We start from the raw sequence: 27,507 nt of genomic DNA, 5'->3' as shown, positions 1-27,507 counted from the left end.
ACTGACTTGACTCGACATATGGGACCTTTCCTCTTTCATTGATTTTACATTTACACACATACACACATACACACACATATCTCTCTATAGACATATAACTTAATTCTGTTATTGCTGGATGAAGAAATATGCATTCATTGAAACAGAGGAGGTGCTTAATAAATTCTTGTTGACTGATTCAAAATGTTCTTTAGAAAAATGGACTCAGAGTGATAAGGTCTAGATAAGGAACCAAAATGAGATTAGGGTTTCTGGTGGTCAGGAAATCAAATGATAAGGTCTAGTGGCAGGTGCAGGGTTCAGGGAACCAAATGGAGAGGTTTGGCTCCCCTGCATCCCCTTGGGATTTGATATAAGGGTAGGGAGTTTTGGGGACTCCCTTCTGGCAGCATAGACATTCTCTGTAAAGGAATTTATAGACCTGAAAACCTAGATTGATAATAGAAGTTTAATTATAGACATTGGGAAGTAAGGTTAGAAATCCTGACAGAGAGGCATAAAGCCTCATTAGGGAAATAAGTGAGGGTAAAGAGAGGGTGGCACCAAAAGAATATTCCAGTGGACACAGGCCTTTAGCATAGCAAGCATGGCATAGCTGGCATGTTTGGAACCTCTGCAAAGAAAGGATTTTAGATTGGCTCTTTTATAATGGGAGCTTTGGCTACAAGCTGAAGGGGGCTAGTGGGTGGAGTTTTACAATGTGGGATTCAGCTTGAGCTGAATTTGAATAGAATTCAATGAGTTTTAGGCCTGAACTGACCCCACCTAGATAATAAGAATGAAACTGTTTGTCCCTCAGGTGGGGTCCCCTCACTGAGGCAGAGTTGAAGGAGATTTTCTCCTTTAAGGATTTTTAGAGTTTCACGGTCCCTTCTTCAAGAGTACTGTTGTAGTGAGCCATAACGGTAGGATACATGTTTAGCAAAGTCATCTCACAACTTCTGACTACAGAGCCTCATTGTCCTTTTTTCATAGAGTTCTTATGTTGAATACTTTGGGCCTGTTTCTCTGTATTTCCCAACTCTCAATTGCCAGGGCCATGCTCTTTGAGGGACAGCTAGATGGTATAGACTCACAGGGGTCCTCAAACTTTTTAAATAGGGGGCCAGTTCACTGTCCCTCAGATTGTTGGAGGGCCGGACTATAGTAAAAACAAAGACTTTGTTTTGTGGGCCTTTAAATAAAGAAATTTCATAGCCCTGGGTGAGGGGGATAATCTTCCTCAGCTGCCGCATCTGGCCCGTGGGCCGTAGTTTGAGGACCCCTGGTAGACCTCTGAGCCACAAGTCAAGAGTTTGAAATCTGACTTCAGATGCTTACTAGTTTCATGATCCTGAGCAAGTCACTTACCCCATTTGACAAATGCAGTCACAAAGTCTCAGACAGGACTGAAACAATTGAATAAAACCAACAAAATGCTCCTTGAGGTTGCTTCCTTTCTCAGTTGACAACCCCTTATCTGATTTGGTGAATTGAATACGCCTTAGTTTTGTTGACAAGATAGTTCCAGGAATTTGGCCTCCCTTTGTGTTTGATCGTATTTGATTGTGATTCACAAGGGGAACAGGATGAAGTTGGTTAAAGTACACATCATTCCTGACAATGGCTATACCACATCATATGTGGTGTCTTATTTATCCATTAAAACTTCTTCACATCTGGTTATTTTCTGGGACAGTAACAACTTAGGAGTCCCTTTCCCTTACACACTGCTAATGTACAGATGTAACCATTGTTCTGGAGACATGTCTTGGTGTGGTGGATTTATTAATGTGGATTGTTTGGATATCTCTCTGGGAAAAGCACACTTAAACTTGATTGTTAACTGTTTTAATTGTTTTTTTCTAGAAGACAAGAGAATTCTCCAAATTTCTCTAATGGAATTTAGGAATATCGGTAACTCATTATAATCTATTCTTATGGACCATGCCATGGGATATCACTTTCAATCCAACTGAATTCAACAATAAATGCCTATAATTTATAAAGCCCTTTGCTAAAGGCTAGAGATACAAAGATATAAACCAATCAAGACCTGCTCTCAAGGAGTTTACATGCTACCTTATAAATTCCTTCCTTCCTTCCTTCCTTCCTTCCTTCCTTCCTTCCTTCCTTCCTTCCTTCCTTTCTTTTCTTTTCTTTTCTTTTTTTGAGGCAATCAGGATTAAGTGACTTGCCTAGAATCATGTGCCTGAGGCCAAATTTGAACTTCCTGACTCCTGGCCCAGAGCTCTATCACTTAGTTGTTCCTTATCAATTCCCTTTTAATGATATCTTCATAATGATGCGTCCTTTGAAGGGTCCCAAGATAGACTACATTCTATTCTAGTAAACAGTATGATAGTGAGATTCCAGTGCAAATTTAATACAGCACCAGTTTGCTTATTATTAGAATTACAAAAGCATAAAACTACATTTGTAATTTTAAAAAAGTAACTGCAATAAAATGAAGGGTTTGCCTGACTTTCTATTTCGTTTTTCTACAACAGCTAGAACAGCCCTAGAACTTTTAGCATTCTGGATTTCTTCAGAGAATGTGCTTAATTCATTACTAAACTTCAGAATCAAGGGGGAGATCACATCAACCAGATGTGATCTAGGTGTCTGATCTAGGCATAGGAACATAGATTTGAAGCTGTAAGGGACTTCATAGCTGATCTAGTCTTACATCTCCCTTACCAACTACTACTGTCCCATTTTAAAGATGATGAAACTGAGATTCAGGGAAGTTATTTATAGGCAACAAGAGGAGAGATCTGAATTCAGATCATCTGATTCAGATCATCAGGATTCTTTTCCCTCTATCATATCTATCCATACCTCTCACAGTGCCAATATCCTGGGCATCTCCCATTTGAATCAAAATGGAAGAGGAAAAGATAAGGGAAACCATAGGTGGGCCCAATCTACCTTACTACAAATTCTTACCAGGTAGGGTAAGGTAGCATGAGGAAATATCCTCTCAGCATGGGAAGGGAAGTACCATTGTAAACACCCACCACCTCTCACCTACAGGGCATCTCAGACCTGTCAGAGTAATACTGAGTTTTCCCAAGAGCCAGAGGAGCTGAGTACTGAAGTCTGATGCAGGGAGAGGGTAATAGACTACATCTGGTTTAATATGTGTTCCTTTCTGTCACCAGTTTCCTTAGCCTCCTTTAAACACACAGTAGGGAAAAGACCTCTCTTGTATATGAGGCTTGGAACAGGCAATTTCCCTGCAATTACTGTTTTTCTTTTGCAATTTGTTACTTCTTTTATGGATGTTCCATTCCTTTTGCTGTCTTTTATCTGGACCCTGGTCTCATCCAATACCAGCAAGGAAAAGACAGATGTCTTGGGTTCCATGCAGAAAAATAGAGGCATAATGGAAAGGAAAGTGGGGGTGGGTGAAGAAGTGGCAAACTCCCTTTTCTACATTCACCATCCCAGACTGGCAATATGTAGCCTAATTAGTATCTAATTATTAAGAATATAAACATACATACACACATGTATACACAGATCCATACAATTAGAGATACATGCTTTTTTTAGGTAGTAAAATTCTCTTGTATAGCTTGCACTGGTACACTTTACTCATACAAATTTTAGTCTGGTCCTCGTAATACAGAAGCTATTCCCCTAGAAAGGGATCACTTGGAAGTGAACATGTGAACACATGATTTGCAGAAGATAATTTAAGCTCATCTGGTTCTGTTCAGACTTGTGATTTTCAATTTTCCTGTAGAGCAGTGAATGCACAGCTTCAGTACTTTGCAGCATTGGTACTACCCAACACTTTATCTATAGTTCAATGCTTTCATTCCAAGCTGGAAAAATAGGGAAAGCAATTCTTTCTTTTTATTTATTTATTTATTTACCCAGAAAACTCCCTACAGATAGCTGCAGAGATATCAAGAAGCTACAAAACACTGTAGGCTATGAGTTCTAGTGCTTTCAAAAGAACTAAGGTGCCTGCCTTTTTTCAGATTTGTATACCCCACTATATAGTCTGAGAACTGAGAAAAGGGGTGTTTTTTGTTTGTTTGTTTGGAAAGACTATGGTGAGGAAAATTTCTGCATTGACCAAGCATGAGAAAAATAGATAATATGTCTGATTTTAGTTTATTTTTAAAAAATTTATAAACAGAATTTAGCATCACAGACATGCCATTCTATTAAAAAAAAATAGACATGCTTGCTTGAGGTACTTTATGGCTTTGAAATTCAGTGAGTACAGAATTAAGCTTTAAACATGATGATTGAAAAGTAGTTGTCATTATTAAATAGACAAAGACAAATGGCTTTCTGAAGCTTTTTGGGTCTAGTTCCAAATTGTTTTCCAGAATGATATAGTTCCATCAATAATTCATTAAAGAACTTATCTTACCCTCATTTTTTCTTTCAGTATTTATCATTTCCATTAAGTGTGAGGTGGTACCTCAGAGTTGTTTTAATTTGCCTTTCTCTAATGAATAGTTTTTTCATAGGACTATAGATAGGTTTGATTTCTTCTTCTAAAAACTGCCTGTTTAGATCCTTTAATCATTTATCATTTGAGAAATGACTTATTATTATTTTATAAATAAATATAAATACCATACTCAGTACATATTTGAGAATAGGGCCTTTTTCAGAGAAATTTGCTGTAATTTTTTTTTTTATATTACTTCATTGTCTATGGCACCTTTCAACAAAATGTAGTTTCATGATTATCTCTTCTAATTAGGTCTATTTTTGCTTTTACTTTGTCAGAGATCAAGATTGCTACCTTTGCTTTTTTTTTTTTTTTTTTTTTTTTTTTTTTTTTTTTTTTTTTTTTTTTTTAGTTTAGCTGAATTGTATTAGTTTCTGCTTCAGCCCTTTATTTTTAATTGTCCTAGTAATAAAGTTCTTAGGAGTTCCATGTATTACCTTTCCATATAGGAATGTAAACCTTTAAATTTCTATAAAATTTAACTTTATTGAGTACTTTATGATTGTTCTTTCCTGTTTACCTTTTTTATGTTTCTCTTGAATCTTCTGTTTTAATGTCAAATTTTCTATTCAGTTCTGGTCTTTTCATTGAAATGGTCTTTCATTAAATATCCATTTTCTCTCCCTGAAGGATTATACTCAGTTTTCTAAGTAGGTGATACTTGACTATAATCTGTGCTCCTTTGCCTTGAGTATTCACTTTCTCCACTGATGAGTTATACTCAATTTTATTGAATAGATGATTCTTGGTTTGTAATTCTAGCTCCTTCACATTCCAGAATATCATAATTTAAACCCTCTGCTTCTTTAATGTGGAAGCTGCTAAATTTTGTATTATCCCATGTAACTCCACAATATTTGAATTATTCCTTTCTGGCTACTTGAATTCTTTCTTCTTTGACCTGGGAACTCTGGTATTTGGTTATAATATTCTTAGGAGTTTTCATTTTGGTATCTCTTTCAACAAGTGATTGGTAGATTAATTAAATTTCTATTTTACCCTCTGGATTTAAGATAATGAGGCAATTTTCCATGACAAGTTCTTGAAATATTATTTCTAAGTTCTTTCTTTGATCATGCTTTTCAGGTAGTCCAGTAATTCTTAAATTATCTCTCCTTGATCTGTTTTCTAAATCAATAATTTTCCCAATGGGGTATTTAGCATTCTTTTCCTTTTTCTTTCTTGTGACTTTTTAAAAATTGTTTTTCAGGGTCTCATGGAGTCATAGGTTTCCACTTGCTTCTTTATGTTTTTAATAGAATAATTTTCTATTTTTGTTAAGTTAGCTTCTCTATCTCTTTTTCCATTTGGTCATTTCTGCTTTTTAGTGATTTTTTTGTGACTCTTTTACCAAATTGTTACTTTTCTTTTCATAATTTTCTTACCTCATTCTCATTTCTTTTTCCAATTTTCCTTCCAATATTCTTACTTCTTTCATAACTTTTCTAGAAATTCTTTTTGGGCTTGGATCCAATTAGCATTTTTTGAAGGTTTTTGTAGCTGTTTTTGCATTGTTTTCTTCTGAGTTTAAGTCTTAGTTTTTCCTGCCATTTCAGTAGCTTTTTATAGTCAAATTCTGTTTTGTTTGTTTGATAATTTTCCAGCTTATTTCTTATCTTTAAAGTTTATGTTAAAGTTAGTTTCTGCTCCCCTTGGGCTGGAAAAACATTGCTTTAAGCTTTAGAGTTTTCATGTTGCTGTTTTCAAAACTAATTCTGGAGGTTGCAAGTTTTCAATGCTTCCAAGGTGGTGTGATTCAAGGAGAGGTATGGTCACTGATCTCCTGGTTGGCACTATGATCTTTCCCCAGGAAGGGCTCCTCACTACTCATAACCACAAACATTAGTACTCCTTGTTGTCTTGGAGCTATGATCAGGGCTCTGCTGTCTTGTGACCAACAAATCACCAGCACTCTTCTCTGCCCTAGAACTGTGATCTTGAATGACATATGGGTCAATAGAGTAGCCAATCAGTGCCAACAAAGGGTGCCATATCATCTTTGAGAGTTCCTAAAGCGGCTGCTGTTGTGACCACTGTTAATGCCACCTTATTTTTGGTCTTGGGATGATTTCCACCCTCTGTCACAAACTTCTATTGTCAATTGAAATTTTCTTAGGCCAGAAACAATGTCTGACCTTTTGTTGGCTCTGTCACTCCAAAATTTAATTTGAGACATATATTTTAAAATTATTTGGAGGGGAATATTGAGAGAGTACATCAGGATTGCCTCTAATCTGCCATCTTCCTCAGAATATTATTTTCACTCTTAAAAGGGGTGGGAGTGGGAAAGCAAGAGTTTACAAATAAAGGAATGGACTAGGAGATTAAAGATAGAAAATTTGATGCCATAGGTAGAGGTTTGGGCTTGGGAAATGAGAGAATTCTAGGGAAACATAAGAGTATAAACTTTCTGGCAGTTTTAGGTTTATGTCTGGGTTCTTTTTCTTTCTTTTTTTAAAAAATTTAAATCAAGACTGATTTTGCCCAGGCTGAAATTACAGAGGCTACTAATAGTCCTGATATCACTGATTGGCATGAGTTTTGACCTGTTCGTTTTTAATTTGGGGCCACTTCCTTAGGGATTCTGGAAGGGCCCCACCCCAGGAGGCTCATCATAATGAAGTTTAACTTTGTGTGGATGTTGAATGAGCTTTAGTCCACTGTGGCTCAGAACTCCTGAGCTCCAGAGATCTTCTAGCCTCAGTCTTCCCTTGCAGAACATTACAGGATTATTTTGAAGGTGTTTAGCCATATTCTAGTAAGGGATTTCTCTTTAAATGGAGCAGGTGATGGCTACTGACGATAGGCAGGCTAAAGTGACCAGCAGAGTACAGGCCCAGTGAACTGGGATGACTAAAATACTTGTCTAGTGAATAGAAGCATGGGGATGGAGATGGGGTGGAACAAATTTCTTAGCAGCTGCTAGTGGGGCAAGAAATAAATTTTGGCTTCCTCAAAGACTATGTAGGTATCTGAAACCCTCCCCGCCCCTCCCCTCCCCGCCTTGTAAACAGCTAGTTTTGCAAAGACAAAAGTTCTTAGACTTCCTAATGGTGACTGGTAACTTTTATCAACTACTGAAGTTCATTCTTTCTTTTCACTGTTTCACTGATTGGCTCCTTATCCATTTCAGCTACTGCTTCCCACTGGGTCTGTCTTCAAGCTCTGATACTGATTTATCACTGTCACTGTTTAAGCCTAAAGCTGTGGTATCTTTTTGTTCTGTAGCCAGTTTCTTTTGCTTTACTAGGTATTTTGTGTGATCCAAGATGGATACAGGAAGAAGGTGGGAATCTTCCCTTTCTTTTCCTGATGATACTTTATGATCTGAAGAGCTAAATTCTTATCTTTTACAAATTATTTTTGTTATATTTATTGCCTTACCACAGGTAAAATAACTCTTCTTTTAGAAAGTGGTAAGTTCTCAGATCTTACCTTTAATGTTTAAAACTCTCCCTTATATAGGTTGAAGTTTGGCAGAGTTGGATAGACTTGGGTTTTTTTGTTTTTCAATAGTATTTTATTTTTCCAAATACATGTAATTTTCAACATGCATTCTTTTGTAAGATTTTGTGTTCCAAATTTTTCTCCCTCCTGTCATTATTTTCTCCCTTCTCAAGATAACAAACAATCTGATATAGCTTATACATTTACAACACTTTCATACATATTTCCTTCCATATTTGTCATGTTATACAAGAAAAATTAGATCAAAGGGAAAAAGAAAGCAAAGAGAAAAAAGAAAGCAAATTTAAAAAGGAAAATGCACATTCAATCTCCATAGTTCTCTTTCTAGATGCAGATGGCATTTTCCATACCACGTCTGTTGGAATTATCCTGGATCACCACATATAAGTTTTTCATAGCTGATTATCATATAATCTTGTTGGTATTGTGTTCAATGTTCTCCTGGTTCTGCTCACTTGAGAATTGGGTAGGTTTGGAGCTGCTGATATATCCTTCGAGGTAAAAGGCAGAATCTTCCAACTGAATCCTTATAGTGTTGGTTTTTATGTTTTCTTTTGCCTTTCAGTCAAAGGGGCTGAATTAGGTATAAAAGCAGTTGTCTGAAAAAAAGAATAGCACATTGGAGACTCAATGAAGTCAAGATACACATTCCTCTTCACGAGACAGCTAACCATTATAATACAGGCTTGTTTGGAGCAAAGAACTTAACAATAGAGTCTCTACAACATGAACAAAAAGTTCTCTGCCCCCAGAGGCAATGTAAAATCATGCATTGAACAGTTGAAGGGAAAGGGTAATTCCACAGTATCATTGGAGCCCCACCCTCAGAACATAAGCAATTTGGTTTGTCTGTTACTATTGGCCCAAGTGGAAAAGATTGGAAAGGCTGCTTCTAGAAAGTCAATATATGTGGTGTAAGGGAAGGACCCTGATTCCCAATTCAGAGCATGCACACTTATTCTGGCTGCTTTTATTCCCCTTATCTTGTAGAGAGGTAAGGAAGGCAATAAAGATTTTGTGGAGTTGGAACCCACAAGATATTGCAAATGATTTGATATAAGGAAAGAGGGAAGGATCATGGATGACTCCAAGATTTTTCATCTAGATAACTAAAAGTGTGGGACTGCGCTCAATAGAAATAGAGAATTTTGGCCAGAGAGTGGATTGAGGGAGATAGACAATGATCTCTGCTTTGGACATGCCAGGTATGAAGACCCAGTTGGATAAAATGAATACGCTGCTTTTGTATGATAACAAAAATAGGGTAAATATACTTATATTAAAAGCTAGCTTTTCTATAGCACTTTAAAGTTGTCAGAGTCTTTTACAAATAATATATCACTTTGTCCTCACAATAATGGTGTGAGGCAGGGGCTATTATCTCAGTTTTGCAGAAAACTGACTATGTAGGGTAACATAGCTAATTTGAACTCATTTCTTACTGATACCAATTTCTCATATTTAGCAGTGCATACTATCCTTCAGAGTATTTAGGGCTTGTGTTTTCAATGGAGGATAACATGGAACAATTTAAATCCACGGGTGGGTAAGTAGGATAACTTTTGTTTTGCTTTCTTCTGGGGTCATCCTAATAGATGCATAAGGAGTAAGCTTTTCATTTTGCCAGTTAAATGAATCACATTTGTGCAAACTAATTCTTGGAAATGAGGAAATTGTAAAGTTTCATGAACATTTTAGTCCACTGGGGGAATTATTTAATTAAAACACTTCACCAAAATATCCTATTAAATGGTCTTCTACTGTCAGTAATTCTTGCTTATCTGTGTTTATATAAAAAAAAACAGAGGGAGAAAAATACATACACGCATATGTATATATAGGCATTTTATAAATCTCTCTCTGTGTATAGGACTTTTTTTATTACTTATTACTTTTTTATTATAGCTTTTTATTGACAAAGCATATGCATGGGTAATTTTTCAACACTGACCCTTGCAAAAAAGTCCTGTTCCAACTTTTCCCCTCCTTCCCTCACACCCTCCCTTAGATGGCAGGTAGTCCCATACATGTTAAACATGTTAAAGTATATGTTAAATACAATATATGTATACATATTTATACAGTTCTCTTGTTGCACAAGAAAAATCAGATTGAGAAAGGTAAAAATAACTTGGGAGAAAAACAAAATGCAAGCAAACAACAGAAAAAGTGTACATGCTGTATTGTGGTCCACATTCATTTTCCAGTGTTCTTTCGCTGGGTGTAGATGGTTCTGTTCATCACTGATCAATTGGAACTGAAGATAGCCACTTCCATCAGAATTGATCCTCATATAGTATTGTTGAAGTGTATAATGATCTCCTGGTTCTGCTCATTTCACTTAGCATCAGTTCATGTAAGTCTCTCCAAGCCTCTCTGTATTCATCCTGCTGGTCTTTTCTTACAGAACAATAATATTCCATAACAATCATATACCATAATTTACTCAGCCATTCTCCAATTGATGGGCATCCATTCAATTTCTAGTTTCTAATCACTATGAAAAGGGCTGCCACAAACATTTTTGCACATACAAATCCCTTTGCCTTCTTTAATATCTCTTTGGGATATAAACCCAGTAATAACATTTCTGGATCAAAGGATCCGTGTATATCCTTTGATCCAGCAGTGTTTCTACTGGGCTTGTATCCTAAAGAAATCATAAAGAAGGGAAAGGGACCCACATGTGCAAAAATGTTTGTGGCAACCATTTTGTAGTGGCAAGAAACTGGAAACTGAGTGGATGCTCATCAGTTGGAGAATAGCTGAAGAAGTTATGATAGTATATGAATGTTATGGAATATTACTGTTCTATAAGAAATGATCAGTAGGGTGATTTCAGAGAGGCCTTTCTTACAGACCTACATGAACTGACGTTGAGTGAAATGAGTAGAACCATGACATCATTATCCACAGCTACAGCAAGATTATATGATGATCAATTCTGATGAACATCTCCCATCAACAATGAGGTGATTCAGACCAATTCCAATGAATGGTCTTGTGCTGAAGAAAGCCATCTGCACCCAGAGATAGGACAGTGGGAACTGAATGTGGACCACAACATTATATTTTCACTCTTTTTGTTGTTTGCTTGCATTTTGTTTTCTTTCTCGTTTTTTTCCTTTTTGATCTGATTTTTCTTGTGCAGCATGATATTTGTGGAAATATGTATAGAGGAATTGTACATGTTTAACATATATTGGACCATTTGCCTACTGGAGTAGTGGGTGGGGAGAAGGGAGGGAAAAAATCAGAACACAGGGTTTTGTTGGGGTAAAGGTCAAAAATTATCCATGTATTTATTTTGAAAATAAAGTTACAATTAAAAAAAATCTTACTTTTGAAAAAGCCAATACCTTTATAATGAAGTAACTTTTATATTAAAAAAGTTAATGTTGAATAATTTTGTTCAACAAACAAGCAGAATTTTAGCATAGTTTTTCCTTCTTCAGAATTGCTGATTTACTTTACTATCTTCTTTATGATGTTTCTAGTATATAAGCCTAATAGAAACACGGCTGGATCAAAGGGTATCAATTGCTAATTTCTGATTCCTTAGCACTTTTATTTTTCTATTTATTCATTTTAACCAAACTATTATCAAGCATCTACTATGTAAAAAAATCCAGTGATATTTGTTAGGTTTTTATTGTTTAATCATGTCTAACTCTGTGACCTCATTTGAGGTTTTTGTGGCAAAGATATTGAGTTTGCCATTTCCTTCTTTTGCTCATTTTACAGGTGAGGAAACTGAGGCAAATGAGGTTAAGTGACTTGATCAGGGTCACACAACTAGTAAGCATTTGAAGCCAGATTTGAATGCAGGAAGAGATTCTTCCACTTATCTTATCCACTGTGCTATCTAACTGCCTCTTATCACATTTACTAACTTATAAGGTGAAGTAAATATTTAAAGACAAAAGAGTAAAAAACTTTTTGTAAATCTCCCTATTCCTGGTGAGAGGCATAAGGCTTATTTCCTCTAGAAAGAGATTTTGGGAGAGAGATGAAAGGGAATGAAGGATCACTGGCTATCATTTGCCTATAATGTTGTCTATAATTGAATGCAATAAGCCTTTTGCATGATTCCCTCACACCTTTGGCTACTAATAGCTATAGCCCATGTTGCTTCCATGATAGCTGCACCTATATGACTTTTTCTCCCCAGTTTCTATGAGTCCAGATGATGAAATGGACTGGCTTATGAGTCTGAGTCAGCCCCTCTTGCCAGTCCTAAGGTAAAAACTGGAATATTTCATCAGAGAGTAATTAAAGAAGAGGAGGAGTTTGAGAGATTTCTATATGGAAGTAGCAAGCATCCATCTCTTGATGATGGCTAGGGGACACATGACTAAATACAATGTAGTTTTGTGTGAGGAAAGAGGAAAACATTAAACTCTGTGTGTATGTGTGTGTGTGTGTGTGTGTATGTGTGTTTGTGTACACACTTGTGTGAAAGGATTGTTAGAAAAGACCTCATGTAAATAGTGACATATGAACTGAGTTTTGAAGGGAGCTGGATATTCTAAGAGGTGGAGGATGACTTAGGATGCATCTCTCAACCTTCCCAAGATATCTTGAGATTTACTGACTAGATTTTTTTCTTAAGGATCATATCTTAAATCAAAACCAATCTGATTCTAATTGGCCACCAATAGGTCCTAGATCAAACCCCATTCGATCATTGTTTAGGTCCTGATTTATTTATTTAGATATTTTTGGATTGGGTGAAAGAGGAGGTTCTTTGCCTCAATTGTTACCTAGCCTTAATCACTGAATGGATGTGGCCGCAGTCAAACTGAGACCTATTGAAGATCTTAGCTTAAAAAGGCTAAGGTCTCCCACTGCATCCAAGGCCATCTCCAATCATCTTGATCTACATCTGGCCTCTAGACTTAGATGGCTCTGGTGGGGAAAGTGAGGCAGGTGACCTTGTACTACCCTCCCTCACTTAAATCCAAATCACTTGATGTCATGGTCCAACAACAACATGATGAATAACAAAGGAAGCTGATTTGACTGTCACATAGGATATATATGATGGCAATAATGTGAAGTAACTTTGGATAAATGTGGTTGAAGCCAGATTATGAAGGCTTTAAATGGTAGTCAGAGGTATTTGTGTTTCATCTTGGAGTCAAGAGAGAAGCACAGAAATTTCTTGAGAATGATGTGGTCAAACTTATCCTTTGGGGCATAAATTTGGTAACTGTTTGGAGATTGGATTATCAAGGGGAAATCAATCTTTATTGGAGGAAGGAAGATCTGTCAGAAGTCTATGGCAGTTATCCAGAGAAGAGTTGATATCCATTTTGGTATGAAGGACTTTTATCATCAAATGTCACTGACATATATGTGAAGTGTTAAATTCATCATGCCATCTGTCTAAGTTTCATTTCTTAGATGCTTGTGCTAAATTTGGATAAACAGTTGACACCAAGAAAACAGAGATACTTTCATCAGTTGGCACCACACCATCCATATGTGGAACCATCAGTTACACCAAATGGTGAAGTTTTGAATTCTGTGGATAAGTTCACTTAATTTGGCAGTATGCCTTCAGGGATGTCCACACTGATAATGAGATTGACATATGCATTTCCTGAGCTAGCTAAGTGTTGGGGAGACTCTGAAGGAAAGTGTGGGAGAGAAGTCCTAAACTGACACCTAAATGAAGGTCTATAGAACCATTATGCTGACATCCTTGCATGTCTGTGAAATTGGGACAGTGTACTAGTGCCATGTCAAGAAACGGAATCACTCCCATTTGAATTGTCTTAGAAGAATTATGAAAAATAATCTGGCAGGATAAGATACCAGATACTGAGGTCCTTTCTCAAACTAAATTGTCAAGCATTCCAGTTCTACAGCTTTGTTGGGCTGACCACATTGTTCAAATACCAGATGTATGCTTGTCAAAAAGACTATTTTTATGGAGAATTCACATGGGCAAACACTCTCAAGGTGGTTAGAAAAAGTGATACAAGGACACTCTCAAGATATCTCTTAAAAACTTTGGAAATGATTGTATGACATAGGAGACATTGGTGCAGGACTACCCAGCATGGTGTGTTCTCATCAGAGAAGGTACTGTGCTCTATGAGCAAAGCAGAATTAAATTAGCTCAGAAGAAATACAAGATGTATTTCTGACAGAGTGAGAGAAGCTAGCCCCAGTGTTCATAGGGACTATTTGTGTCTGACCTGTGGCAGAGCATTCTGAGTTCATATTGGTCTGATTAGCCACAGTCAGAATCGTCACTGAATTTGAACATAGTGATGTCCATTTGGTCCTCTTTGAGAATAAGGACAACAAACCTATCAATCCAAAAAATGACCAAGTAAGATATTCAAGTTTGCTTCTTTTGACTTCTTTGGATTGGCAATTCCACTGACCTCTAGTAACCTTATTAAATAGGAAATTAATTTGTCTTGACTTGTAATTCTAGCATTTTAATGTTGGAAGTTTACTTAGAAAAACTATCTATTCTAACCACTTCATTTACCAAATGTAGAAACTGAACACCTTTGAGGTTAACTCATATACTGATATATGAGTTATATATATATATATCTCATATATCATATATCATATATATATGATATATGAGATATATATATATATATATATATATATATATATATATGAGGTTAACTCATATACTGGTCATATACTGAGTTCTTAATGAATTCATCCTGACACCAAATATATAACACATTTTTTTTTTTTTAAACTGCTCACAAACATTCTATTCTAATCTCTTTTCTTGGATTGGTATCAAGATTATTGATCTAAACTTTCTGTCAGTCATCCTTTGCCCTACTTTTTAGAAACTGGAACAATATTTACCTGTCCCTCCTTTGGTTTAATTGTAATTTCCCTATGTTGTTTTTGTTCTATGTATGCCATATTTTAAACTTTAAAATTATATATTCATATGTAGGTCATAAAACAGCCAAGTTCTTTTTTGGATGTTTATTCCCCAGCTTCTATTATTTGAGTTATAAAATCAACAGTTTCCTTGTTTCTGCTTATTTTTCATCCTAAATATTATATATGTTCAACTAATTTTATCTGAAGAGAATTTTGGTAAAAGTATATGTAGCAAACTAGCCTAGGCAACTCTTACTGTTGTCTGTTACTGCTGCTGCTTGTTGCAGCTGCCTCGGCTGCTGCAATGTTTTGGAAAATAACTCAGGATTAGATTATATGGAATCAATTTCCACACCACATGATGTATAATAATTCATAACAAGCATTAATAATTCCTGCTGGGCTGTCCTTAGATACCATGTTGTTAACTGGCATTTTCTTCCTCCCCCCCATCCCTTCTTCCTCATTAGTGGCTATGACTGAAGTGGATCATCTAGGAGTGGCTCCTTGTATCTTAGCAAAAATATAAAGAAGACGTGCACACTCTTGGACAAGAGGAGCCTGCGATGAGAAGTTAAATTTATGAGCACAATATTTTGGAGACATGGGATGTAGCCATTCTGTCCACAATGAAACTAAGAAATCTGAGAAAGGTAAGTAGTGAGATTATGCCTCTTAATGAATGTGAGAGGAATGTGATTTTTCCTCTTCTCCTTTTGTTTTTTGGATTGAATATTAAATTGGCTGATCCTGAGTGAGTTTTATGTAAGGCCTCATGATTTGTTTTCTTTAAAGTTTCATACTGAAATAATGTGGAAAACTAGTTTATAGAATGATAAAACTTATTGTTTATAGTACTAAATTTCAATATACTAGCCAGTAGATGGTATTTTAAATTTAATGTTAGTTGAAAATATGACTGAATCTATATAAAAATGAAAGTTAAAAATTCAATGAAAAGATATTAGATCTCTTTCCTTTTCTAAAATATCCACTAATAAAGAAACTATTTGCAAATAGGCATTCAATATATGCCACGTGACAAATTACCCAGGATGAAATTATGTAGGATCACTTTCCACAACAAATGACACACAAAAATTTAAGTTTAAAAACAAACTTAAGTTATTCCAAAAGCTTGGTTTGATTTTAAATTTTATAGGGTAAAGCTCAAATGAGTTTTCATGTCTGTTCACTAGATTTCACAAGAGCTATACCATATTTTGAGAAATATAAAAGTAAATATTTACCTAGGTTATCTTTTTAAGGTATAAATATTATATTTTAAAAGCACACTTTTTTCACTTACCACAGTATGAGAAAATCTACATTTTTAGTAAGACGTAGAATTTTTAAGAATTATTTATACTGTGTTCTTTCTAAATGTTAAATACAATTATTGATATCTTTCCTTAGAACTCACTGAATTTGCTCCTTGGTCTTTGTGAACCTAATTTATGCAGCCAAAATAAAATTAACACTTGAGGCAATTGTTTGGCAATATCGTGGAAACAAACCCTGCATTAAAATACAATATTACTTCAGTTTAGAATGAGAAGTGAACTTCACTAGCTAATATGTTCTGATGTACTTTAGGAATCAAAGTAGCTCTCTCTCTCTCATAGCATTGTGCCTTTTTGTCTGGTCACTGGTTGCCAATGAGTAAGCTGTTCACTGGAAATAGATGAGGCACTTGAGAGAAGCATTAATGCTTCAAAGGAATCAAGATCACCACATCTTACATTTTCTTTATTGTGTAAGTTATTCCCTGGTGATAGTATCCTGGAATATGAAGGATAAGTATTAATTCTACAGCTATAAGAATCAAGTCACTATAACAAAACCATATTTCTTAGATAGGAATAAACAAAAATAATTAAACCCTTCTATTTTCTATTAAATTAAGTTCTCTCTCTGTGTGAAATTCTACCAATTTTTTTTTTAATTTTTATTTTTATTTAATAGCCTCTTATTTACAGGTTATATGTATGAGTAACTTTACAGCATTAACAATTGCCAAATCTCTTGTTCCAATTTTTCACCTCTTACCCCCCACCCCCTCCCCCAGATGGCAGGATGACCAGTAGATGTTAAATATATTAAAATTATAAATTAGATACACAATAAGTATACATGACCAAACCGTTATTTTGCTGTACAAAAAGAATCAGACTCTGAAATATTGTACAATTAGCTTGTGAAGGAAATCAAAAATGCAGGTGGGCATAAATATAGGGATTGGGAATTTAATGTAATGGTTTTTAGTCATCACCCAGAGTTCTTTCTCTGGGCGTAGCTGGTTCAGTTCATTACTGCTCCATTGGAAATGATTTGGTTGATCTCATTGCTGAGGATGGCCAGGTCCATCAGAACTGGTCATCATATAGTATTGTTGTTGAAGTATATAATGATCTCCTGGTCCTGCTCATTTCACTCAGCATCAGTTCGTGTAAGTCTCTCCAGGCCTTTCTGAAATCATCCTGTTGGTCATTTCTTACAGAACAGTAATATTCCATAATTTTCATATACCACAATTTATTCAGCCATTCTCCAACTGATGGACATCCATTCAGTTTCCAGTTTCTAGCCACTACAAAAAGGGCTGCCACAAACATTCGTGCACATACAGGTCCCTTTCCCTTCTTTATGATCTCTTTGGGATATAAGCCCAGTAAAAATTCTACCAATTTTTAAAAGTTTGATATAGTTGCTTAAATGAATTGCTTCAAGGGATGGTGGATTCCTTCTTTTTGAAGGTTTTCAAGCAAAAGTTGTATAATCAATTGATGTACAATCAAGTTGTATGATCAATTGATTTTAAAGTGAGGATTCTTTTTATGTATGAGTTGGATTAGATTTCCATGAAGTATTTTCAAACTTTCAAATTTCATAATTCTATAGAAAGCACTGGAAGAATTCTAGGATGCTTGAATTCTTGTCCCAACTCTGACCCCAACATGATGAACATCCCTTAATCTCTTAGTTTAGCTTCCTCATCTGTAAAATGAAAAGGTTAGAACAGAAGGTACATATTAGGTTTGAAATTTGTGATGTAAAATATTGGATTTATATAGTGCCATTAAGAAAAATTAACACCACTTTCTCCTACATTGTTTATCTAACTTGTTTACACATTTCTGAACAATTCTAATTCCTAATACAAGAAGCTCCTTTTTATGAGCCAATGACTTTTAGATGATTTTTATCACATTTCAAATGACAAAATATTGTGTATTATTCTGATTAGGTAATACCTTTTGCTGGGTAAGAGAACCATATCCTTCAATTTTACTATTATTTTGAAATATCATTTATTTAAAAGCAAATAATATTATAGATACTCATTTGTATATTGGTGATCATTAATGGTATTTATTCTGACCAGATATTTACGCACCTACTTTGTGGGGACTGAGAGGATCAAAGGATATTGATGCGGTTAATGGCAGTGCAGAGAGATGAGATTTGAGAATCTCCTTCTGGTCGTTCAACATGAAAGAATTCATGAACCCGAAATATTAGTGGCAAAAAAGGGAAATTTTATTGTTGGCACTGCAGAAGTCAGCTTTGCTAGGAAGACTGACTTCTGAGTGACAAGGTCCTGGCAGAAAAAAAAAAAGGTCCTAGCAGAGAAATCCTGTTAGATAAATAAAAAGAAGAGAATGTCTTCATAGTGGGAAGGAGTACTAGCAGGCAGCTATGCCAAGGAGAGAGAGATTTCTTGACAAGGCATAATCCTGCTTCAGACATTCTGCAAGGAAACTAAATTGCCTTTTAATAGGAAATCTGAGATTGAAGTTTTAATTGAATGAGATGCCTCAGATGTTGTCACTGCCCTCAGGCCTAGATTTCCAGTTGAATGAGATTACTTAAGTTCTGGCTACTATGAGTGATTGGTCCTGGACTAATTTTCAGCTCAATAGAGGGTGCAGCTACTCAATAGAAATATCAGGTCCAGATCTCCAGCCAAATGAGACCATTTAAATTTGAGTTAAGTAGGGAGTGGTCCTGAGCTAATCTTTTTATTTTTTTATTTAATAGCCTTTTATTTACAGGATATATGCATGGGTAACTTTACAGCATTAACAATTGCCAAACCTCTTGTTCCAATTTTTCACCTCTTACCCCCCCACCCCCTCCCCTAGATGGCAGGATGACCAGTAGATGTTACATATATTAAAATATAAATTAGATACACAATAAGTATACATGACCAAAACGTTATTTTGCTGTACAAAAAGAATCAGACCCTGAGCTAATCTTAATGAAACCACTTAACTGCCCCAAAGGGTGGGTCTCTGTCAGAGGAGTTTCTCAGAGTTCACCCAATGGCTTCCTCCCCAAAGTCAGAGAGGACAGTTTCAGGATTCAGGGTCCCCTATCTCCCCCCCCCCCCCAATATGATATTTGTTAAAAGTACTTAGCACAATGTTTGGCACTATATAAATTCTTTTTTCCCTTTCTTTCTCTTGTATATTAGCCAAAAAATAAACCATGGTAAAGATAGTGCAACATTTCAAAAAACAATAAATGAATGAGTGAATGAATGCATACATTTTTTAGTATTTACTTTGTGCTAATCACTGTACCAGGTGCTGGTGATAAAGCTACAAAAGCAAGACACTCCCTTGCCCGCAGGAGCTTGTTAGGAGAAAGAAAGAGATATATGGGAGTTGTAATCAGGGAAAGGTGTTTTGGTTTGGGAAGTCACTGGGATGATGAGTGAAGGGATAGGGAATAAATTCACAGGCCTTTTACCAGAAACAATGGCAGAATTAATTTGATTACTCATCTTAGAGCAAGAGATGACTTGTTGAATAAGATGTGAAGTATGGTCTGAGACCTAAGGATGGCTGGCAGGATATATGGACCAAATTGGGGTCTATTGACTTACTAATGAAGGCAGTCCAAACCCAGGATGGTGATTCCCAGATGGAAAGGATTAAATCACTAGGGTGTGGTCTTAGGAGATCTCAACATCCAGAAGGAGCATCAGCACAGCAGATGACAAAATGACTAGATCTGGATTGTGAGGCTGACTAGATAGAATGGCTTCAGTGGTCCATGCTGACTTTCTCAATATTTAGGAGACCATGGGTCCAAGGTAATGACTCCAAAGCTGTGTAAGAAAAAAGAATATGGTTTTGTCTTTTGTGTTATCTATTTTTTGCTAATAATAAAATTAGAAATTATAATTTTTCACACCTCAATGTTATTTTGTACTTCAACTTTTTGTATTGGTGGGTTTTGAATTAATGGGTGCATATAGGATTGATCAGGGGTTCTCTTCAATCAATTCAAGCTTAGTTTTTCTTCTGTAGTATATCTGTGTATGCATTGATACTTTTGATGCCAGTGTGGTCCCTTTAAGATTCTTTTCTTTCTGATTCCCAACCCCTCCTAGTTGATGTATTATCAATCCAGGACCTTTTGATTCACAAATCGTGGTCCCTTTGAATTCCAATAGAAGATCCGGGCCTGTCCCAGCCTTACCCATATCTGAGGCAACTTGGAACTCCACCCACAGGTCCCTTTAGCTAAATCTCTCATTATAAAAGAGCCAAGCTGGGACCCTCTCTTTGCAGAGGTTCCAAACTTGCCAGCCTTATGCCTGGCATGCCAGGACCCTCTGTCCACTGGAACCCTGTTTCCGGTGCCCTTCTTATCTCTTTATCCTTACCTATTTCCTTAATTATACTTTAACCTTACTTCCAAACCCCATAATAAGCCTCTTTTATCAATCTAGCTTTTCGGGCCAATTAATTCCTTTATTGGGAACTCTGGCGCCGCTACTAGACTTCATTTATCCTTGCACCAAATCCAAAGGGGTTGCAGGGGAACTCTATTTGACTCCCTGTACCCTGAACCTGCCACTAGACCTCAATTAAACCCTAATTTCATTTAGGTACCCCATAGCTAGACCTCATCATTTGGTTCCCTGACCAGGAATCGAACCTGGGCCGTGGTGGTGAGAGTGCCGAATCCTATGTGATTTTTTCACTTCCTTTGCCTTCTCCTGCCAGATTAGAGCATAGCAGAACAGAACTGGTATTCAACAAAGGGAATCCTTCACATATGCATAGTCTTTCTCCTCAGGAACTATTAATGGTGGACGTTGGGCAGAGGATTACATATACCATCCCAACACTTTCTGAACCCTAGAGCTATGTTCATACAGAAACATATTGGCAGAGAAGTTCGAGTACTGTTAATTAACTTCCCAGTCCAACAGATAACAGTAATCAGACACTGATGATGTTCCCACAGTAGCACATGGTGGACATAAGTCCTGCCTACTGGATCTGGGAGGGAACTTGATTAAAAGTGTTCCAGAATTCTAGACTTCTGTGTAGAAGATCAAGGGGATGTATGGTGGTATTTAATGTTCAAAGGCTATGTGATCCCAGAATTCAGCCATGGAATGAAGCAGTGACAACCTTAGGGTTTTTTTGTGGGTAATCTAAATTCAAGAGTTGCCAATTTTTGGTGGGGGGACAGGAAGGGAGACTTAAAGATCAGATCCTCTGGAGAAAAGAGGGGATTTGAGAGATTTGTTGAAGATTATTGGCTCTTAGATGCCAGATGACAATCTTCTTTTTCTATCTGGAGTGGGTGGGGAGGAGCTACGACTTGGGAAATCAAAGTACCTGTAGCTTACCACCCTTTTGTCTTTACACAGATGCCTTGTTTAGTAGATCCAAACTGTGTTTTCCTCCAAGAGGGAGTTTATGCCCTATTGAAGTACTTACATGTTTGCTATAAGGAAGGTAGGATAGAGTACTGGGCCTGCAGTTAGGAAGGCCTGACATTAAATCTGACCTCAGATACTTTCTGGAAAAGTCACTTAATCTTCATAAATTAGGGATGATAATACCTACCTAACAGTTGTTGTAATAATCAAATGAGGTAATATTTGTAAAGCACTTAGTAGGCAATATATAAATCATTATTCTCCTCTGCCCTTTCTATATCTGCTTATGAGTAGTTGTATTATAAATGTTTGATATGTCTTCTTTATGGGTTTTTGTGAGTATCATATCCAATATTTCTACTGTTACCTTGAGTGCTTATACTGGGATTGAGTATGTATTTTACCCTTATTTGTGGAAAATTGTACATGATCTATACCTAAGAGAGATGTTGACTATTTTGTATTAGTCCTCAAGATTGAATCTGTGGGAAACTAGAGTTAGTTTGGGGATCCTGCCTAATGGGGTTACATTAGTAATCTATTTTCTTTGTGATTTTTCTTTTGGATTTTTATTAGGAAGATTTGAGTTACAAGTTTTTCATTGATGTTTACCTAGCTTCATGACCACATGCAGTTTCTTCATCTGTAAAATGGGATAACATTGCTTCTAGTAACAATTTCATGGTGGGCTGGGTAGTTCAAGTGAGATAATGTATTTGTATACCTGAGGCTAGAGTTTCCTCTCTTTCCCATCTTCATCACTCAGTGAACTAATTCTGTAGATTGTCCTCTTGAGTTCCTTAGCCTTTACCCCAATACTAGTCTTGCCATGTCAGCTCTCGGCTTCACTCTTACTAATTTGCTGTTCAATAAAGCTAGAAAAAACCATGAAACTATGCTGACTGGGTCTCCTACAACTTCACTATGGCCAGGCACTGTGGACTTTTTTGTGCTTTTAATTAATTATGCTGTTTATCACAGCACCTTTTTCAAACTTTTTGATCACTTCTTAAATCTCCTAAAGATTTTTCACCCTCTCCCTAGCCTTTAAGCTAAGAATCTTGTTTCAAGATTCTTAAAAATTAAGGATTGAAGTTCAGTGAGTATTCTCTCTTCTCCCTTCCTGATCTCACATAACCCTGGTGACTTCTGCAACTTATCTCCCTCTTCACCCCATTTTACATAATGAAGTAACCCTTCTCCCTGACAAGGTGAATCCCTCTATTTGCACAAATGACCCCATTTGTTATCCCTACTCAATTATATCCAATCTATTTTTGTGTAAAAGCTATTTTCCTTTTTGCCTACAAACATGCCCATAGTAGATAGCATTCGTAGCTGGACTCATTGAGAAGGCTATCTGCTTCTTTTTTTCTACTTACTTACTTTTTGTTTCAATGTCAACTTTACCTTCTTAACACTTCTCATACATGCTCCCTTTTCTCCTAGATCACTGTTACCACCCTGGTACAAGTCCTCATCACCTTACTTCTATTCTATTGGATTACTGTACTAGCCTGCCATCAGTCTCTCCCCATTTTAGCCCATTCCCTACTCGACAGCAAAACTGACTTTTATAAAGTGCATTTCTGACCATGTCACTCATGTCCCTTTCCCCACTCATTACACTCTAGTGGTTCCTATCACTTCTGTGATCAAATATTAAAAACTGTTTCATGTTCAAAGTCCTTCTTAACCTGCCTTCACCCTTTTCCTTTCCTAAGACTTGATATATATACTTTCCCAACTACTAAGTACTTTCAGTGGTACTACCCTCTTGTCTTTGGACAATACACAGCATCTCTTGATTCTGCAATTTTTACTGGTGCTGTCTCATGGATGGAATACACACTTTCATTATCTTTTCCTGTAGCGTTCATGGCATTCTTGAAAATTCCAGCTAAAATCCTACCTTTTATTAAAAGAGAAGATTATCTTTTCTTGATCCCTCCTAATTCCGGTGTCATTGAAACCATTCATCATGTGTTCTTTCATATGTCCTCTGCCACTTTCCTCTTGGATCCTGTCTTTCATAAAGAGATAGTCTTATTCTTTGCCAAGGCTAACTTCTTTGTCTGCACAAATGATCCCATTCCATCCCTCTCTTCCAACAACAGATCACCCTTTCTGTCATCCTCATTCTATTGCTTATTTTCAATCCCTTCCTGTCTCCTAGCTCATTCCCTAGTGCCTATAAACATGCCTACATCTCTCCTAGTCTCAAAAATTCGCCTGATTCTTCCTTCCCTGATAATTGTTGTCCTGTATTTCTTCTGCTCTTTGTGACTTACCCTCCTTAAGAAGACCATCTATAATAGGTGCTTACATTTTTCTTTCCTCTCTCTTCTTAAATCTTTATAATCTGGCTTCCAACTTCATCATTCCACTGAAACTGCTCTCTCCAAAATTACCAAAGATCTCTCAATTGCTAATTCAATGGCCTTTTTTCAACCTTTATTCTCCTTGGCCTTCCTAGCTTTTGTCACTGTTGATTAACATGATCACTTGCCTTGATATTCTCTCTAAGTTTTTGGGTTGTCACTCTTGTTCCTAATTCTCTTCCTATCTACCAGACCTTTCCTTCATGGTCTCCTTTGCTGGATCTTCATCCAGATACATATTCTTTGTGGGTGTCCTATAGGGTTTTATCCTGGGACCTGTTCTTTTCTCTATTTATATTACTTCACTTTGTAAATCCTATCAGCTTCAGTGAATTTAATGACTATATCTGTACTGATATATCTCTAATATATCTTTCCTGTACTAACCTTTCTGCTGCCCACCAATCTCACATCATAAACTGTCTTTTAGACTTCAGGAACTAAATGTCCAATTAGATAGATATTTTCAACTCAACATGTCTAAAATTGAACCCATCTTTTCTCTACATCCTTCTCCTCATCTTCTCTCTCATATCATATCCAATCTTTTTCCAAATGCTATCAATTGTATATGTATAGAATTTTTTATATATCCTATAATACTGCTACCAGAAAATATTATTTGTTACATGTATGGTTCTCTTGGAAAACAGAAGAATACTTTGTAGTGGCGGAAATTCTCATATGTAGATAAAATTTATTTTAAAAAATGAATATAACATAGTAATTATAGGTTGAATCCAGTCCAACATTCAAAACCAAAATTGTTTGCTATTTCATTGATATGTAAATTAACTATGGACTAATAACTAGACCACAATTTTTAGCATTAATGGTTCTTGTTTTTGTTTTTAAAATTTATCAACTTTCTTACTCATTTTTTAAACTTTTTGATCTGATTTTTCTTGTGCAGCAAAATAATTGTTTAATAGGTATAACTATATTGGATTTAATAAATGTTTTTACTATGTTTAACATATATTGGATTATATACCATCTAGGGGAGGGGGTAGGGGAAAATGGGGGAAAATTGGAGCACAAGGTTTTTCAAGTGTCAATGCTGAAAAAATTATCCTTGTATATGTTTTGAAAATTAAAAACTCCAATAAAAAAATTATCAACTTATGTTTTTACTTTATTTCCAAATCCTTCCTTCACTAGAAAGCTACTTTTAACAAAGAATAACAAGGGGAGGGGAAACAGTTCAGCAAAAATAACCAATATATCAACTGAATATTAAATATACTTGTCCCTTTTTAAAGAAGGGATAGATGTACATTTTGTACATCTGTTTATGTAGTAGTTACTTTTATATTGTTTTTGGTTCTGATTATCCCACTTTGCTTTAAAGTCTTCCTATGTTTCTCTGAATTATTCATATTCTTTTATTCTTATATTACTATAATATTTAGTTCCTCTTGTAATTTATTTATCCATTACTCAGTTGATAGGTATCTGCTTTGTTTCCATTTCTTTGCCGATCCCCAAAGTACTGCTATGAATATTTTAGTATTTATGGGACTTTGAATTCCTTGGATTATATGCCTAGCAGTGGGTTCTTTGAGTTAAAGGATGTAAACAGTAACTTTCTTAGTATAACTTAAATTTGTGTTTTGGAATTCCCTCCATCAATCTCTCAATTTCCCCAATAACTTTCCTCCAACCCCCCAAAAATCTATTTCTTGTAACATATATGTAGAGTCAAACAAAACAGATTTACACATTGATTATGTCTAAAAGTATATGTCTCATTTTGCATTTATAGTTTAAGACCATAATAGAGGTAGGAAGTGTGTGTCATCATCCACAGGACAACTAGATAGCTCAGTGGGTAGAATGCTGGGCTTGGTTATGATCACCTGAGATTAAAACCAGTCTCAGTGATCCTGGTCAGGTCACTTATCCCATTTGGGTTTATCTATAAAATAAAAACAATAATAGGTTGTTGTGAGGATCAAATGAGATTAAAAATTGTAAAGTATTTAACAGTCTTAGTCCTCTTAATTGTTTTATCTAGTACCATTTTAAATTATCATTGGGTTGGCTTTTGGCTTCAATGGTTTTCACATTGCTATAGTCTTTAGATACATGTTTTTCCAGAATTTTTTAAGTAAGTCATACTATCATCTTCAAGGGCCATTTCAAAGACTGTTTCCTTTTTGCTGATATTTAAACATTTTAATGGCTTTGTTATGTAGCATTGCTATCATTAACATTTCTAGAACTATGTTGTCTAACAGTAGGGAGAAGAGACAGCTTGGCTTTCCCACCCTGTATTAGTTTCATAGTATTTTTTCATCTTAAATAAAACTAACTTTTGGTTTTAGACATATACTTGGTATAGTATTTTAAAATGCCTATCTATGCCTAGGATGTTTAGCTTGAATGAGTGTAAAACCTTTTTCTACATGCTTTGACAAAATCATGTGAACTTTTGTGCTTTTGTTTTTAATGTAATTAATTATGCTAATTGTTTTCCTAATACTGAAACCTTTTTATATCCCTCATAAAAATATACACTTGGTTATAATGACCAAGTGTATATTTTTATGGGTCTATTGCTGGAGTCTTTTTACTTGAATGTATTTTAAAAATTTGTATTCATAATGCATTTGTGATAGTGTTCTATAATTGTCTTTTTTTTCCTTTATTGATCCTTGAATTGTTTATTAGAAATATATTTTCCCCATACATTTGGAATTGTTTCTTTCTCAGTATTTGGATCAATTTGTATAACATATTTATAAATTACTCCTTCAATATTTGCTAGTATTTACCTATAAGTCTTTCTCAACCAGTGATTTTTTTTTTCTCCTTTGAGGAGTTCCATCCAGGGTTTGTTTAATTTTGTTTTCTTTGATTTGATTAAGAACTCTGTTTCATATTCTGCTAATTTGAAGTTTCTTTTCTTTTCCTTTTTTTTTGTAAGTCAGTTTCAATTTTCTTTTAAATTATCTATTTTTCTGGGCATAAAAGTATTCATTTTTTCCTTAGTTTTTCATTTTATTAATTTGATTTTTCTCTCTCTCCCTAGTTCACTTTTTCTTGTTTGCTAGTTATTGATTTCTCAAGTCATTTTAAAAGAATCATCTTTCTCTCTCCCCCTTTACTCCCCACCCCACTATTTGGGATAGATAAAACTATGATATTTGACAACAGTGAGAAAGTAGATCTGGTTGATCCTTAATTATTTCCATTTCTTCAGCCAAATAATATAAACTTTGCACTGGATATAAAAGAACAAAAGTGATGAGGAGAGAATTGGTACCCTAGATAAATAAGGAGATAGTAAGAAAATCTTAGTTAGCTTTGGTAAATTCAATGGATCCATATGAGTTACATCTTATATTAATAAAAGAAATGGAAACATGATGGCAAAGTTACTGTAAATAATATTTAGAAGATTGTAAAAAATAAGAGAGGTCCTGGAAAGTAGGGGAAAGCCAATATTGTTTCAGTTTAAGAAAAGAAAAAGAAAAAAGAACAAGTATAAAATACAGGGTAATAAACGACTTTGATTCTTAAGAAAGTTCTAGACAGATAATTAAAGAGCATCCTAATAATTAGAGATAACCCAAATGAAAAGGGCTGCCCTGGGATAAAGTGGGTTTCCTATCACTTCCACTGAAGTA

At 35.6% G+C, this 27,507-nt stretch overlaps 1 protein-coding gene across 4 annotated transcripts in view; it reads left to right on the top strand.

Moving 5' to 3' along the window:
- PPEF1 (protein phosphatase with EF-hand domain 1) overlaps positions 1–27,507 on the top strand; it is a 156,366-nt gene that overhangs the window by 14,972 nt on the left and 113,887 nt on the right. For all 4 annotated transcript variants that reach the window (XM_031958915.1, XM_031958914.1, XM_031958913.1 and 1 more), the window contains exon 3: positions 15,274–15,456. In XM_031958915.1, the coding sequence (XP_031814775.1) occupies positions 15,408–15,456 (49 nt within the window). In that variant the 5' untranslated portion in view covers positions 15,274–15,407. The remainder of the gene's footprint in view (positions 1–15,273; positions 15,457–27,507) is intronic.

The sequence above is a fragment of the Sarcophilus harrisii genome, chromosome 3 (assembly GCF_902635505.1).
Source record: "Sarcophilus harrisii chromosome 3, mSarHar1.11, whole genome shotgun sequence".
Classification (NCBI taxonomy): Eukaryota; Metazoa; Chordata; class Mammalia; order Dasyuromorphia; family Dasyuridae; genus Sarcophilus; species Sarcophilus harrisii.
This window is presented reverse-complemented; position numbering and strand designations above follow the sequence as displayed.